The sequence below is a fragment of the Carex rostrata genome, chromosome 22 (assembly GCF_964058835.1).
Source record: "Carex rostrata chromosome 22, lpCarRost1.2, whole genome shotgun sequence".
NCBI classification, from domain to species: Eukaryota; Viridiplantae; Streptophyta; class Magnoliopsida; order Poales; family Cyperaceae; genus Carex; species Carex rostrata.
This window is the reverse complement of record NC_135939.1, coordinates 6,265,992-6,280,924: the sequence shown is the minus strand read 5'-3', so window position 1 is coordinate 6,280,924 and position 14,933 is coordinate 6,265,992. Positions and strand designations below refer to the sequence as shown.

The 14,933-nt window shown below is 36.6% G+C and overlaps 2 protein-coding genes across 5 annotated transcripts; one reads left to right on the top strand and one right to left on the bottom strand.

The window, feature by feature from the left end:
- The first annotated feature begins 403 nt into the window (after window positions 1-403).
- SIK1 (Protein kinase superfamily protein) lies at window positions 404-6,217 on the top strand. Of its 4 annotated transcripts, none has more exons than XM_078323715.1 (17): window positions 404-1,062; window positions 1,569-1,657; window positions 1,754-1,861; window positions 1,949-2,056; window positions 2,394-2,484; window positions 2,597-2,649; window positions 2,847-2,909; window positions 3,003-3,047; window positions 3,138-3,173; window positions 3,277-3,332; window positions 3,439-3,520; window positions 3,618-3,740; window positions 3,836-3,896; window positions 4,498-4,844; window positions 5,268-5,468; window positions 5,600-5,685; window positions 5,794-6,217. In XM_078323715.1, the coding sequence occupies exons 1-17, from the start codon at window positions 1,050-1,052 to the stop codon at window positions 5,891-5,893; spliced, it is 1,662 nt and encodes a 553-aa protein (XP_078179841.1). In that variant the 5' UTR covers window positions 404-1,049; the 3' UTR covers window positions 5,894-6,217. The 4 variants fall into 4 exon arrangements, with proteins under 4 accessions (XP_078179841.1, XP_078179840.1, XP_078179838.1 ...); XM_078323714.1 differs by having other exon boundaries at window positions 3,824-3,896; XM_078323712.1 differs by having other exon boundaries at window positions 405-1,058; window positions 3,824-3,896.
- Window positions 6,218-8,443: 2,226 nt separating this feature from the next.
- On the bottom strand, window positions 8,444-14,677 carry LOC144573933 (Transducin/WD40 repeat-like superfamily protein). Its single transcript, XM_078323709.1, has 14 exons — window positions 14,360-14,677; window positions 14,171-14,254; window positions 13,958-14,070; window positions 11,526-11,598; window positions 11,349-11,432; window positions 11,165-11,251; window positions 10,992-11,062; window positions 10,789-10,840; window positions 10,653-10,710; window positions 10,448-10,548; window positions 10,217-10,371; window positions 9,966-10,074; window positions 8,969-9,025; window positions 8,444-8,872 (listed from the first exon to the last, which is right to left on the bottom strand). Exons 1-14 carry the CDS (start codon window positions 14,567-14,569, stop codon window positions 8,708-8,710), a joined length of 1,419 nt encoding a protein of 472 aa, XP_078179835.1. The 5' UTR covers window positions 14,570-14,677; the 3' UTR covers window positions 8,444-8,707.
- Between the last annotated feature and the right edge of the window lie 256 nt (window positions 14,678-14,933).

The following is a 14,933-nucleotide window of genomic DNA, read 5'->3' as shown; positions in this document are numbered from 1 at the left end:
TAATATAAATTTTTTCATAATATATATTAAACTATATAGTATATATCTACTATTCGATACAAATAATTAAAATTTAAAGCTATATTCGTATTCGTACCCACACAGATGTACGAATACCAGATATCCATATCTAATTTTTGAATACGGATTTGAATATGGTCAGATAATATCCGACCCGTTTTCCCCCTATCCGAATTCCTCGCTCATTACTATCAGTCTGTCACTATATTATTCTCCGCATCTTCCATGGTTATTAATGGGCTTAATTGTTTTTCCTTGGGTAAAAAGTAGCCGTTATAATGGGCCGCATTTGGACTTTCTAACAAATCTCATGTATCAAACTTGGAATTCATTATAATACATAAGCAAGCCCATAAACCTCTTACAAGTGGGCCTCACGGTAAGGAAAAATAGACACGTCGATCTTGTCCTTCACTCCTTGCCTCCTCTTCTGCGTTCATCAATGGATTTCTCTGATTCTCGCGGGAAGAAGAAAAAAGACTCCGAAATTTATTCAACTGTGATCATCCATGGCGGAAGCGGAGCTGACGACGCATCTGAGCCCGAATCCGAGCCCGACGCGTCCCTCCCTCCTCTCCTTCAACGTCTTCCCAAGGACTTCGGCCGATCTTCCTTCGACGAATCCGAACCCGACTCCGGATCCGAATCCGACCACAATTTTTCAGGGACAGTCCTCGTGAAGCGCACCTTGGTTGCCCCACCTCGCTCTGTTAGAAAACCTAATCCTCCACCCCATCAGGTTCCATTTCCCGATCTAAGGCGCTTCGCCATGGATCCAGATGATGATTCGTTCAATACATTTGTGGTAAAGTCCAGTAGTCCAAGAGATAGCGGGTCCGAATCGATTTCGGGTACAGTGATAAGAAGAACTGGAGGGGTAACAGGAGGCGGGTTTGGGTCGCCATTTGTCAGTGGTGTGCTGGTGGATGAAGGAAGATTCATGCAGAATAACAGGCGAAGACCTTCAGTTAGTTCATTACCCGATAATGTTACCAGAGAAGATCCAACTACTAGATACGAGTTGCTAGATGAGCTTGGTTGGTTAGCTCTCTCTCTTTTGCTCTCTCTCTATCTCCGTCTCTTCTCCGTCAGTTGTGTTTATGACTGATAATACAATGCATTTCTTTTGTATTGTATGGTTTGAGTCTCATCCTTTATTTCAGTTTGGTTGTGACTTGGCACAGGAATTAACAAATAGTATGGGTACCTTTTATAGAATTGGTTAAATTGAAGAAAATGGAATTGTGTACCTGTTAAAGAAGTAGATACTTTAGTTACTAATGTTTAAATTCCCATGGAAAGCTTGGTGTGGTTCCTTTTAGAAACAATAGTTTCAATGAAACTGGTGGAACTGCCCACTACTTTATAAAAAAAAAGGAAAAAAATGGAATTGCAATCAGATCAGTGCAAGTCCTTGCACCTTTTTTTTTTTAAATATGCAAGTCCTTGTACCTGATTAAGTATTTAGCCATATAGCTTGAAACATAGGTTTAGTTATCATGCTAATGTTTTTTCTTGTATTGTGTTGAATTTGTTGTGAACTGTAGGGAAAGGGTCGTATGGTGCAGTTTATAAAGCAAGAGATATCAGAACACAAGAGCTGGTAGCTGTCAAAGTTATTTCCTTAGCTGAAGGGGTATGTTTATATATATTTTTTCTTTCTTCAATTAAACAAAAATCTAAAAGTGAAGCAAATTGATTTATGACTGATTGATGCTTTGTGCATGAACAGGAGGAAGGGTATGAAGACATAAGAGGGGAAATAGAGATGCTACAGCAGTGCAGCCATCCCAATGTGGTGTGCTACTTTGGTAGCTACCAAGGCGAGGATTACCTTTGGGTGCGTATTATTTTGCCATTACTCTGGAATTCGAAGATTTTAGTTATATTACTTGCTATTTTATGTGAAATTTATTATATTTTGCAGATAGTGATGGAGTATTGTGGAGGAGGGAGCGTTGCTGATTTGATGAGTATAACAGAGGAACCGTTTGATGAGTCCCAAATTGCATATGTTTGTCGAGAAGCCCTTAAGGTAGCACACACCCTGGATCCTCTGGTGCTAAATAAATAGTTTGGTTTTGTCGCAACATGTTATCTTAGGGTCCGGTCGGGTTGGTCCCTTCTTTATAAAAAATAAAACAGCCCAGCTCTCAGCAAATTAAGAAATGTTGGGCTCAGTCTGCATTGCTAAATATAGTTATGAATAAAAGTCAGGTTGGGTCTGTCTGACTGCCTGCGGGTCAAGCAATGTGGACTGGGACCAGGAATTGTCAGGTTTGATGAACAACTTAGGTGCATGCAAAGTCAAAATTTTATGAAATATGAAGTATATAACATTTCATAATTATGTAGAAAGTTTTATTATTCAGGGTCTTGCCTACTTGCACTCAATATTCAAGGTGCATAGGGATATCAAAGGTGGCAATATTCTTCTGACTGATCAAGGAGAGGTAAAGTTGGGTGAGCACACATCGCTTTATCCTTTTAGTTTACTTCTCATTATGGTGAGATCTGTTCATGTGAGATGAACCAAATGAGTATTAAGTGGTTGCTGCTGTATCATTTGTCCCAGGTGATTTTGGGGTTGCTGCCCAGCTGACAAGGACCATGTCAAAGCGCAATACGGTACTATAGTCAACTCATAAATGAGTATTGTTATAAATTTTTATTTTTTTTATTTTTATGAAGTTGTATGATAATTTGTTTGTAGAACATGTAGAAATTCTCCCCTTCACTATCCATCTCGTAGTAATATTGCAGCCAACCACAAAGTTATGTTGGGAAGTGGATTTTTAAATGGTTTTTTTTCCTGGTTTTGTCAGTTTATAGGAACTCCTCACTGGATGGCTCCAGAAGTTATACAAGAAAGCCGCTATGATGGAAAGGTAATTCTTTTCTGTAATCATTGAATAAATCTTTTCTTTTCTTCCTTTTGCAAGGGACTCCTTTGTGAGAAGTTGTTCTTCTTTTTGATTCAGGTGGACGTTTGGGCTCTTGGGGTTTCAGCTATTGAGATGGCAGAGGTGGATTTCTTATTTCTTAATTGAAGCTGGACTATCTTGTTTAGTTTGCTTATTATTTCACTTACTCTTATTGTGTCATGTCTGTTGCAGGGATTGCCACCAAGATCAACTGTTCACCCGATGAGAGTAAGCTTTTTGATTAAAACAACATCCTTTCCACTTAGCTTGATTGTTATTATTTATTGCTGTGATATTGCTTTCAAGTGTAAACTCTATCATACATATATAGGTACTGTTTATGATATCCAGTGAGCCTGCTCCTATGCTTGAGGATAAAGAGAAATGGTACATAATTTTTTTATCATTTAAATAATATAAGTTGCTCAAATCATAAATTATGACATAAATCTCAATAATCAACTGGCATTGTTTGTCTGCTTCTCTGATGCAGGTCACTTCTATTCCATGATTTTATTGCGAAATGCTTGACAAAGGATCCAAGGCTTCGTCCTACAGCTGCTGAGATGGTCAAGGTAATGAATTAAGACACTGCCAGTTAATTAATAGATCATATGATTTGCTAACAGTGAGCTAATGATAGTTTGATGATAATTGCTGTGATGATTACAGCACAAGTTCATAGAAAGGTGCACAACAGGAGCATCAAAGATGTTACCAAGGCTGAAGCAAGCAAGACAAATCCGAGCACAGTTGGCATCACAGGCTCAAAACCGCCAATCAGGGATTGATAATGTACTATCATCTTTCTTATAGTATGATGGTTTTGTATTTAGCTATCTGATATTATTTTCTGATTATGAAATTTCTGATGGAAGTTAATGGATCAGCAAACGCTGCAGTACACTCTGCCTTCTAGACCCCATGAAACAACCGAAGAAGATGTTTCAGGTATTCATCAAGAAAGATTTTTTATTATGGAGAGCATGCTTATTCTTTTAAGTGTGCAAAAAGTCACCCACTTTTACATAATGAATATTCTAAATTTCTTTTCTTGGAATTGTTTTTATCTTAGACAACTTATCACCTTCCTTTGTCTTTCCAGAAGAATGATGTTTGTTTCAAATTTCCTCTAATCAAGAATGTGCTCAGGGTTTAGTGTCTTAAATAAATGAGATAAAAGAAATAACATGAAAAAAAAATATCCTATTAGAGGGGGGATTCGATTTGATGGAATTTTTTTAACTTGCCTGTTATGAAGCTTAAATGAATACATACTTTTTGTCTGGATCATTGTTCTTACTGTGAAGTAAGTGTGAACTTGTCATTTATTTATAAATCTTTATAGCCAGTTAATGCTGTTAGTTATGGTCCTTTTCTGCAGATAGCACCAATCAGTGTTCTTCTGCAGAGTCGTAAATGCTTGATGGATGGGCATACTTATTGCCAATATCCTCATTGTTGTTGAGTATCATATGGTTAATTGTTGACAACTTAAGAAATCTCTCTCTTTCTTCTCTCTCTCTCACACACACATTTGAATGAATTTTAGGAGAGTTTGGGACATTTATAGTTCACAAAGATGGCAATGAAGAAGCAGAGGAATCACCTGCTTCCCCAAAAGAAGAGTTCATACCAGGCCTTGGTGATATCACGTCATTCACAATGGATCTTAGGAAAGATATCAATTCCAACATTTGGTCAGAGAACGCAACTGGAACTATTGTCCATAAACAGCAAGAGGTAGCTGACAAATCGTCAGATGGTGCTACCACTTCAGATGTTGTGTTAGGTGAAGACAAGAAAGTCACCTCTCCAGTCACTTTAACAAAACAGGATCAGGCAAAGGCTACTTTGTCCGGTGCTACCAGCCGTAAAGCCTTCACTGTGCAAGATAAGGTGTGTTTCTGTTTCTACCTTTCTATCTGGTTGGATAAATACTGGATCCAAACCCAACAAGGAACTGAACCTTTGCTGGTTTCTATTTTCATAGAAATTGGAAGCTTTGCCTCTTGTCTCGAATAAAAACACAACCAAGATCACACCAGTATTCATTTCAGATTCAGGTTTGCACCAAACCAGGTTTTGTCCATTTTGGGTTGCAGGTCATTTGAGATAAGTTTGTTTTGTTCCTTGGGGGTTTTGGTTTTTTGAGGTCAACCAGCATGCCGGTTTGAGTTCAGGTCAGTCAAGTTCATTTTGTTTCTAGATGAATATTGGTTGGTTTCAGGTTACAGGCAACTTGAGCAGGTTTTTCCAGGCAAGTTATACTTTTTTAGCTCTACTATAAACCTTTGTGTTTCTGTTGTGTTTTTCTTGTAGCTCTGGGCGATATATGCAGCTGGAAATACAGTGCCAATACCCTTTTTAAAGGCAATAGATATATCTCCATTAGCACTGGTGTCAGATAACATTTTAGGAGATAAAATGTTGGGATCAACTGGCAATGCTGCCTTGGAAGCTGTTAGAGAGCTTTTCAGTGGTGATGGCCAGACCAAGAAAGGCCGCAAAGGACAAAACGAGGTTTGTATTATTATTATTATTATTATTATTATGTTATATTTACTAATTAGTAACTTGGTGGTTGGTGTAATTTATTACTGAACTGCACCTTTCTTATAATGGCACTATTTTCTTTTTCTTTTTCTGTGCAGGTACTGCTTCCACCAGGAGTGTACCAGAGATTGACTTCAAGTCCGACCCTAATGAACTTAGCTCAGGCTCTGGCTTACCATAAAATGTTAGTTTCCTTTCTTTTCTTTTCTTTTCTTTTCTTTTCTTTTTTAACAAGGGTAGTATACTAGTATGCATGCAATTCTTCCAGAATGATGTATTTTTCATAATGTAGGTGTTATGAGGATATGCCGCTTCAAGAGGCACAAGCAGCACAAGAGGAAGATACTATACAAGACATGTGCGACACACTTCGTACTATTTTGAGGTTGTAGGTGGTAGATGTACATCTTATATGACGGTTCAAGGTTTTCAAAATGAATAATCAAGGGGAGGACATGTAGGTTTTTGATAGGAGGCTTGGTACGGTTGGAAGATCTGCTTGTAGGTACTTTTTGTTTGTGAAATGTAGGTTTCAAAATGAATAATCAGTCCAGTTATTGTTAATGTTTTTTGCAATTTATAATGATTATGCACCTTTCTGTTGATTTTTTTAGTGCCAGATTCTAGCAATAGTTGTCTAAGCTTCACGAAGACAGGTCCAATTGCATCTGTTGCTTGTACATGTCATAATTTTGTGATGTACTGAAATAATATCATTGATTCATGTATGCTATATTGCCATCTAATGATTAATGTTAGTTTCTCTGATTTTATAGAAAATGCAAACAAAGACCAGATCTAAAAAGTGCAATCGTGACATTATGACAAACAAATTAAAGTTATATTTTTGAGATATCTTCTTGTTCTTTGGATCAAAATGGCAAGTACTTTGTAGCACACTGAACTGGGAACAACAAAAACTGAAATATAAACAGATTCAATATATGCAAGAAAAGTATGTTATAAATAGCAGTGATGGAAGTATGAATGATCAAAGGCGAGGTGCTCTTTACATCATTCTTAACAGGGAGAGTAGAAAGGCTGTTAGCCACTTTCCAAGCTTGTCTGCTGAGTTTGTCCCACATTTCCTTTTGGCAACAGAGCTTGAAGTTTGATACTCATGCATTGCGAAGAAGATCAGTCGATAGTTTTGAGTGTCTTCAATGAGTAACACCAGCAGAGGCGGATTTTGGTCAGAGACAGTTACAAAATATTGATAAGAGCATAATTTTTTTTCTTATGACAAATAGTAACGATAGGCATCTAAAAAAGTCATAACATGACATAGCACATGTGCCGATTATGTGACGTGACCATTTAAAAAAAATTAGTACAATACTGCACATCACGTGAATAATTTGGTCACGGTATGACACATGGTCACGTGTAATTATCAAATGGTGAATTTTGAATAAACTTAAATTATGAAAAAAAAATAGTTAATGTGACAAACGTCACCGGTCACGTGTGGTCACGTGTGCCTTGGTCATGGCATGACTAACATATTGTGTCCATTCACGTGTCATGACCATCCTTTCAAATTTGGTCACGACACATCACGACATCTATAAATCTGACTTAGTCACAACATGATACGGGATCCAAGTCACGGCGTAACTAGTCATGACACATTACATCTTTAGATTCCTAGTAGTGGACCTCTTTTTTCTCCTAGCAAATTAACGATTCTTCTAAATGTAGTAGCAAATCAGACCACATCATTTTTTCTTTCTTTTATGTAATTCAGTCTGAGCTGACTTTCTTTTAAGTGCAATTTTTTTCTACTAAATCATGAATTAAATCCAAAGATCTTATTTTCATCCAAAAAAATACAAGCATATAATACTACTGATCTAAAAAAAAATTCGAATTCAGAAATATACACTTTGCCTAAAATAACCTAAAGAGGTCCGCCACTGAGTAACAACCCTCGAAGTTTGATATTCCACAGTACCAGTGACTAAAGAGTGGGGCCTTGGGATAGTTTTCCAGCTTCAGGACATTATGGAAGCTCAGAATTGGTAATCTCGAGGACTTATCTTATCATGCCACAAGCCCACAATGCCCATCATGTCTACAGAAATTATGGAAATGCTCTAGTCCGGACAAGTTGTAAAGGTGTATTTATCCTTAAAAAAAAAAAAAAAAATCTTGTTCCAAATGTGCCAAAACTCAAACTTATCTCTTTAGTCACTGGCACTCTCAACTGCTAGAGTCAATACTCACTTTCAACACGTATAGAGGCTGAATTGACCTCAAAATCCTGCTAGCACCCTCAGTTTGTAGAATGTCACAAACAGATCGAGGTTATAATCTCATTCACTATCATCAATCTCAAAGCGAATGAGGGGGGGGGGCGCGGGAATTGGTTTCCTGTTTGAAAAAGATGGAACCTTACAAGCTTACACATCAGCAAGAGCTCTGGTCTGTTGTACTCTTCAAGCTGAGGCGTGCGCTCTACAGGGGCCAGGGGGCACTCAGATATGCTTTCCAGATGGGTCTTGATCAGTGTTGCTTCTATTCGGACTGCCAAGTGCTGGTTAAAGCATGCTCAGCTCAACAACCACCAACGGAGAGAGACTGGAAGGCTCATAAGGAGATATATGATACTTGGAGGATATTAAAATGTAACCCGAGATTGACCTGCTGCTATGTGAACAGAAGCCATAACGAATTGGCGGATAGCTTGGCAAAGAGAGGCAGAAGAATTGGAGGATCATACACTGGATTCACATATATCCTACTTTTCCTTGTTCAAATTAGTTGTGCTGATTTATAGTAACAGATTTGTAATAGGGGAATGAGTTGTAAAAGAGGACATGGGGTGAAAACAGAGCAGATTCAGAGCGGATAATGCTGATACCAAATCCATATCCATCTTTGAATGCCAAATCAGCATTATCCGCTTGGGGTGATACCAAAATATGACGGGAAAAATAAAATGATAGCAGGGGAACTCTCTTGGCATGAAAGGTGATAACAAGTTTAGTTACATGTTTATACCATAACTAGTATGACTAAATTATTGAACGCTAAAAGTGGCATGCAATTAAAACTATTCTAACATCCTTAATTTATTTCTTTAAAAGAAACACGCAGAAAACAAAAGAAAAATGCCTCAAATAAGCAACCTATTAGATATCCCTAATTGTAACCTTAACAGACTAGCTGTGAGATGATATGGTACTATGGTAGCTGAAAACAACTTAGCCAGATAGACTTAAATCTTTCCAAAATCTGACCGATCGGTCGGTACCACATGTGACAAATGTTGATTCAACAGGGGAATGCTCAATCCATCTTGGTGTCCCTACATGATTTGATTGCCACCTAGCCACCTTTTCTGCTGTCAGTGCATCCCATATTACTACCTGAACCAAACAAACATACCATGATTATAAAAAGAAAAGAAAAAGATGCATAAAACAAATGCAAGTAAATTACTTTGGAAGAAGTTTAACTTGTACCTCATTCGTTTGCTCGTCAATTGATAGTATGAATTCTTCAGTTACATTAAACACTGCCTGTAGAAATAGCCATAAATCATTGCATAAAAAAAAATATAGGTATTTGTGAATTAAATTTAAACCCTGGTATATTTACAATTCTCATTTATATAAAGAATAATAATGGGTAAATTTTACAGGGAGGTCACTTTAACTTACCCTCTATCCATTTTTAGGGATAGGGATAATTAGTTGCCCAATTGCTAATAATCGATTCTCTGCACACTAATTCCTAGACTGTATATATGTCTCTCTTTTAATGAAATATTAGTAGGTAATTGTGTACTACAAAAATCAAAAAAATTTACCCTCTATGGTCCTATCCTTTTTTTATCACTCGATTTATCTGATCTTAAGTCCTGATCTTAGTCACTCGACTTCGTTTTTTTAATCCATATCGAGTTACTGCTTCTATTTAAAATTCAAATTCACACAAATTGTAAACTTCATGATCAAATATAAGTTTAGAGGCTAAACTTTTGAATTTAGGTTACAATTTGTGTGAATTTGAATTTACCTAGAGGCAGTGACTCGATATGGATTAAAAAAACGACTTGTAAACTAAATTCACAAGTTTAACCTAAATTCAAAAGCTTAGCCTTTATGATCATAAAGTTCACATTTGAAGGGAATACGTATTGATTTGTGATTTTTTTTTTTAAATTTTCAAAATTCATAACTACATAAAATATAAGTTCTAAAAGAACCCCGTTACAAAACAATTAGTTTGATATATTATAGTCAAATGAAGTCAATTTTTTGATAAAATTAGTTAATAATTAGTGCATAGTTTCAATTTAATGCAAAAAAAAAGTGACCCAATTTTGATTAAAATTTACTTCAGTGACTTGATTGGGATGAATCAAAGTTGAGTGACAAAGACCAATAGAAGGTAAAGTTAAGTAACCTCCCATATAATTTACCCAATAATTAAAAAAAAACGTTCAATTAGACAAACCTGTGAGCGGAACTGAGAGTGAGTTGCACCAAGGTATTGTCTGACAAGCCTTCCTGTGCCAACTTCCCACAACTTTATTGTAGAATCCTTCCCACATGATAGCACATATCTAATTATATCACATTCATGTTAACAAATTTCAACATAAATACACTGAATTGCTCAGTTGTAACAAGCAATGTCGGTATTATAACATTGATCATGCTTTCTGCTTGTATGAAATAAAGTTGGCTGTTATATAATGCATGTACCTCTGGTCCTTGGTAAAAATTGCACTGGTAGCCTCAGCAGAAACATGTGCGCCAACTATGGATCTAACACACTGACCGCTCACTCCGTCCCATACACGTACTGAACCATCTTTATAAGCTGTCACATACATGCCTCCCGTAGATGAGTACCTCACCTGTACCAAACTACAGAGATTAACATTGAAGTGTGTGCATGTGAACAAAGAGAGAGGGAGGTGGAGTGGGGCATGCCTGATTGATGGCGGAATTAGTGTTTAGTTCTTGTACATTAGCTGATAAGTAACACTTGAATGTATTTACATCGTACAAATGTGCAATTGGGTGATCCGTCCCTGAATGAAAACAAAATTTCACTATGCATCAATTGATCTGAAGTTGGAATAAATATTTTTTTCCACATACGTAATGTTATGTTGCAGATTAAGACAAGAAATACCAGCTAAGAGGTACTCCCCAGAAGGATGAAAGCACACAGATCTCACATTATGTGTGTCCTGTCAGAATTGAAGTTAAAAAGAGAGGAGAATTGTTCATTTGCAGAAATTAAAGTACGATAAATTTTCTTTCAAAACCTGGATAACTCTAAAAGCTCTTCTAGCAACAGTTTTTGAGAAATCAAAGAACCTGAAATGTTGCAAGCCAGGTTATCATAAAAGATATAGTACAACAAAAGCAAAGATATATCAAGCGCATTGAACAAATTTAGGTGTGTTTGTTTGACAATCATCTATGTCAGCTATTATTAACTGAGTTTCCGGTAGATACTTTTGCTTACTTGATGGTATTGTCCTTTGCTCCAGAGATGAGTATGGTATTTTGAGGATGGAAATCAAGATCATTTATTGGCTGCAAATTCATTTCAAAACCACAGCTATTATGCAATCATGTGTTCAAAGTTAAGTTTCAACAGAATATTAAATCACTCAAAGTTATCTAGGTGGAACTTACCTGTAAATGATCATAAAATGTACGAATAACAGGCCTAACAGGACCATCTTTTGAATCCCCAACCATCATTTGCTTTATCTTGGAAACCTGTATAATAAGGGACACAAGGGGAGTATATTATGGCATGAAGAGAGGCAAGTATGGTAAATAACTAAAAGACAGAGATATATTGCAGAATGTTCACCTCAAAGAGCTTAATGGATGTATCAGCACTACCTGTAGCAAGAAATTTACCATCTGGACTAAACCTTGCACACCTAGCCACATTCTACAAAAACATACACAACTCAGAATATTCGCGCTTGCTAATTTAGAAAAATAGGAGAGAAGATTCATAATTAGCATTGCATAAAATAAGTACCTTATGTTCAGAGATGTGCCGGGTCTCGTGCTTTGTAAAAATCTTGGATGCACCTCTTGTATCCTGTACAGCACTGTTGTTATATGTTGGTTATCAGCAAACAACTAAAAATGCTACAATTTTTAATCATATAGAAATATTAAATCTTTAATCAGTTTCCTGATTTTGGTACGATTTGAATTTTACAGCTATCAGCATCCGTGTTAGTTTGATCATAACTAAAAAAAAATGAAGATTTTAATTTTTTGGTGTTAATGGGGATTTGGGCTTGCTTTTGGGATAGCAGAAAATAAAAATGAAGATTTTGTTTGCTCGCATATTTTATGCATTCATTAACACCAATCTGTGGGACCATTGCATCAACACTCGTATTAATATTATTTGTATTATGCCATTGTGCATTGGTTGTGGCGTGTCAACTATTATTTGCACAAATATACAAAATGGGTATTGTTACAAGTTACAAGATGAGGAAAAACAAACTTTAGTTGTTACAAATCAGACAAAAGTAATTTTTTTATATGTACAAAGTTTATTCCTAAAATTTTTGAACTATTGTTATGATTTAAATACAAGTTCACTCCTTCAAGTGGGGCCCTGCACCCCAAGAAAAGAAGGGTTTGAAGTATTTTGGGATATAACCGTCAAGAGTCTACTGCACCGTGTGAGACAAATAACGAATAATTCTCTTAAGGTGGCAATCTAACCACGGTACACTTCAAGTTTATGCAAGATGTGTTTCTAAAAACAAGTTGGAATAATAGCTCCTTAATAAGGCACAGTGATAAGATTCTTCAAATCACTGTCTGATTTCTCATCTCGGGCTTTCTATGTACTTTGTTTATTATAGGATCAATGCTTTAAGTTTCTTCCATAATATTCACTGCTGTGAAAATATAAGGTGCTTGGTGCTTAGCTTTTGTTAGGGGTGTTACCAGGTGAAGTATGTAATCTGCCGAAATTTTTATTTATAGCATAATAAAAAATAAATAAACCAAAACACCCCTGTTTGGTCAGAATTCGAGAATTACCTGGGCCGCAAGGGAGTTCTGCGGACCCAAATACTGGGGTCCGCAGAACCATTATGCGGCCCCAACTTTTTTTTTGTTTTTTTTATACAGAAAATTTATTAATAAAAAACAAAAAGTTGGCACAGAAAACGATTCTGCGGAGACCATTCTCTTCCAACGCTCTGGTTTTTGGCACATAAAATGATATTTTTTGTTTATTAGTTAATAAATTTTCTTTAAAAAAAAAAGTTGGGGTCGCAGAATGGTTCTGCGGACCCCAGTCTGGGGCTGCAAAACGCCTGTGCGGCTCATGTAATTCTCGAATTTCCTCAAAACCAAGGTGATTTGGGGTTTTTTTATGCTATAAATAAAAATTTCGGCGTAATCTGGAATCACAGTGCACCTCAGATAATGTGAATGTCTTGTTCTTTTTTAATTTATGGTAGAATTAGGCCAAAATCCGTGCACAATTGAAGCACACATTTTAAATTCACTACTTGTCTTCCCTTTCTTGTCTACAACTTTTTAAATCATGGCCTCAGCTTTAAGATGATTTGTCGAGTCTACACCCATGGGTTTTTTTTTTAAATAGTTCAAACCATAATTTAACCAGACCCACAGAAACTCTGCCAAGCCCACCAAAATCAAGGGGAGGACTATTTTGAAAACTTAACTGAACCCAACAACCCACTACCAAAGTATCATGCCAATAGATCTGACCTATCAATCAAGACTCGAAATCAGGATCCGAATCTGCTGTAGTCTGAGACCAGTGAACAGTGACCCTGAAATCTCTGCAATCCGAATCCAGCCGTCGAACTATTTTGAGATGCGTGCACGGAAAAACCAGCTGTTTCGAGATGTGTTCTCGAAAAAAATTGGACGGCTGGATTCGAGATTGCAGGGATTTCAGGGTACTGTTCACCTGATTCGGGATTGCAGCAGATTTATTTTCTCGAAATCAACAAACATCCAAACTGAGTCCAAGCTAACCTGAAACCAGATTATCTGAACCACCAGAAAACTGCATTCACCACCTGACAACAGGGAATTGGATTGAATCCTGAACCTTACCAACTAAAGACTCTGAATTTGACCGGACTCAAACATAAAGGACCAGAGACCCTAGATTGACCTGAACTCAAATGAGTTGGAACCAAATATATAACCTATCTTGAATTATGTTGCAAAGCCCGAAATGAACAAAACCCAAAGATGATCAAACCCAAAAGAAGGAGACCCTAAAGTGACATCAATCCCAAAATGATCCAAACCTGATTTTAAACAAACCAGAACCAAACCTAACTGACATTTTACTGCCACTACTAAAAATTGGCCAGAAGAACCACATTTTCTTTTTATTTATGTATAAGAACAACAAAGATAGTACAATAACTGGAAAAAAAAATTTAGTAAATTCACCTAAAATCAACAGCAGGAAGAGTACCATCACTAGCCAATATGCCAGATGCCGGATTAAATGAAGCTATAGAAGAGACCCCTCTAGATGCTTCATCTTTCTCTGCTGCAAGCCCCTGTTCTAATCAGTTAAACTCTTATCATGATTGATTAACACAGATATTTAACCTACAAAAGGTACATAAAATTGTGTAAATGAAAAAAAAAAAAATCAACCTTGGCAACCAGTTGAAGAAGCTTGTTGGAAGGGACCTCTGTGCTTAATGGCGTCATTGTTGCTGAAGCAACTGCCATAGCAGCCTTCACAAAGCAATAAAAAAAAAAAAAAAAACAAAAAAGTTGTTATGGCAAAATAAAGTAGAAAGACAGAATTTTGAGTAGAAAAATTAGGAAATATAGTAGAACCTGAGTGAGATTGTGGTGGCGGAGGTGGGAAACAATCAAGGCATTAACCTGTCGGAAGAGCTTTCCTTCTTGAAGCGTCTGATCTAGGTTAATTTCCATTTGGGATGTCTGTGTAAGTAACTGCCAACGAAATGGATGCTTGGATTCCAGGTTTTTGAGGAGGGAGGTTTGTGTTACAGATGAAAGTATCGGGACCGTAGATCCAGCCATCGGACGGTCCTGAACCCTCTCTTCCTCTTGTTAAAAAAGCTGTCGGCCGTCCATTTGCATGACGATTAGAACCAAAGTTTTTCGTGCCAAATTGGCATTGATAAACGAGGAGGGCTCTGGTCTTACCGTATCATTATCTGTTATAATTATTTTGGATATAAAAACGGATATGGATCGGATATTAAATGTTGCGGATCGGATATCAAATGAATATGGATATTTTTCATAATTATCTTATTTGTTACAAAACATTTATTATATTATTAAAATGAGGAGGGATCAAGTTACAATAATTTTTGAGTTACAACAAGTTACAACAAGCATTTTTTTACATTTTTAAAGTCCAAATCGTCGATCCAAACTG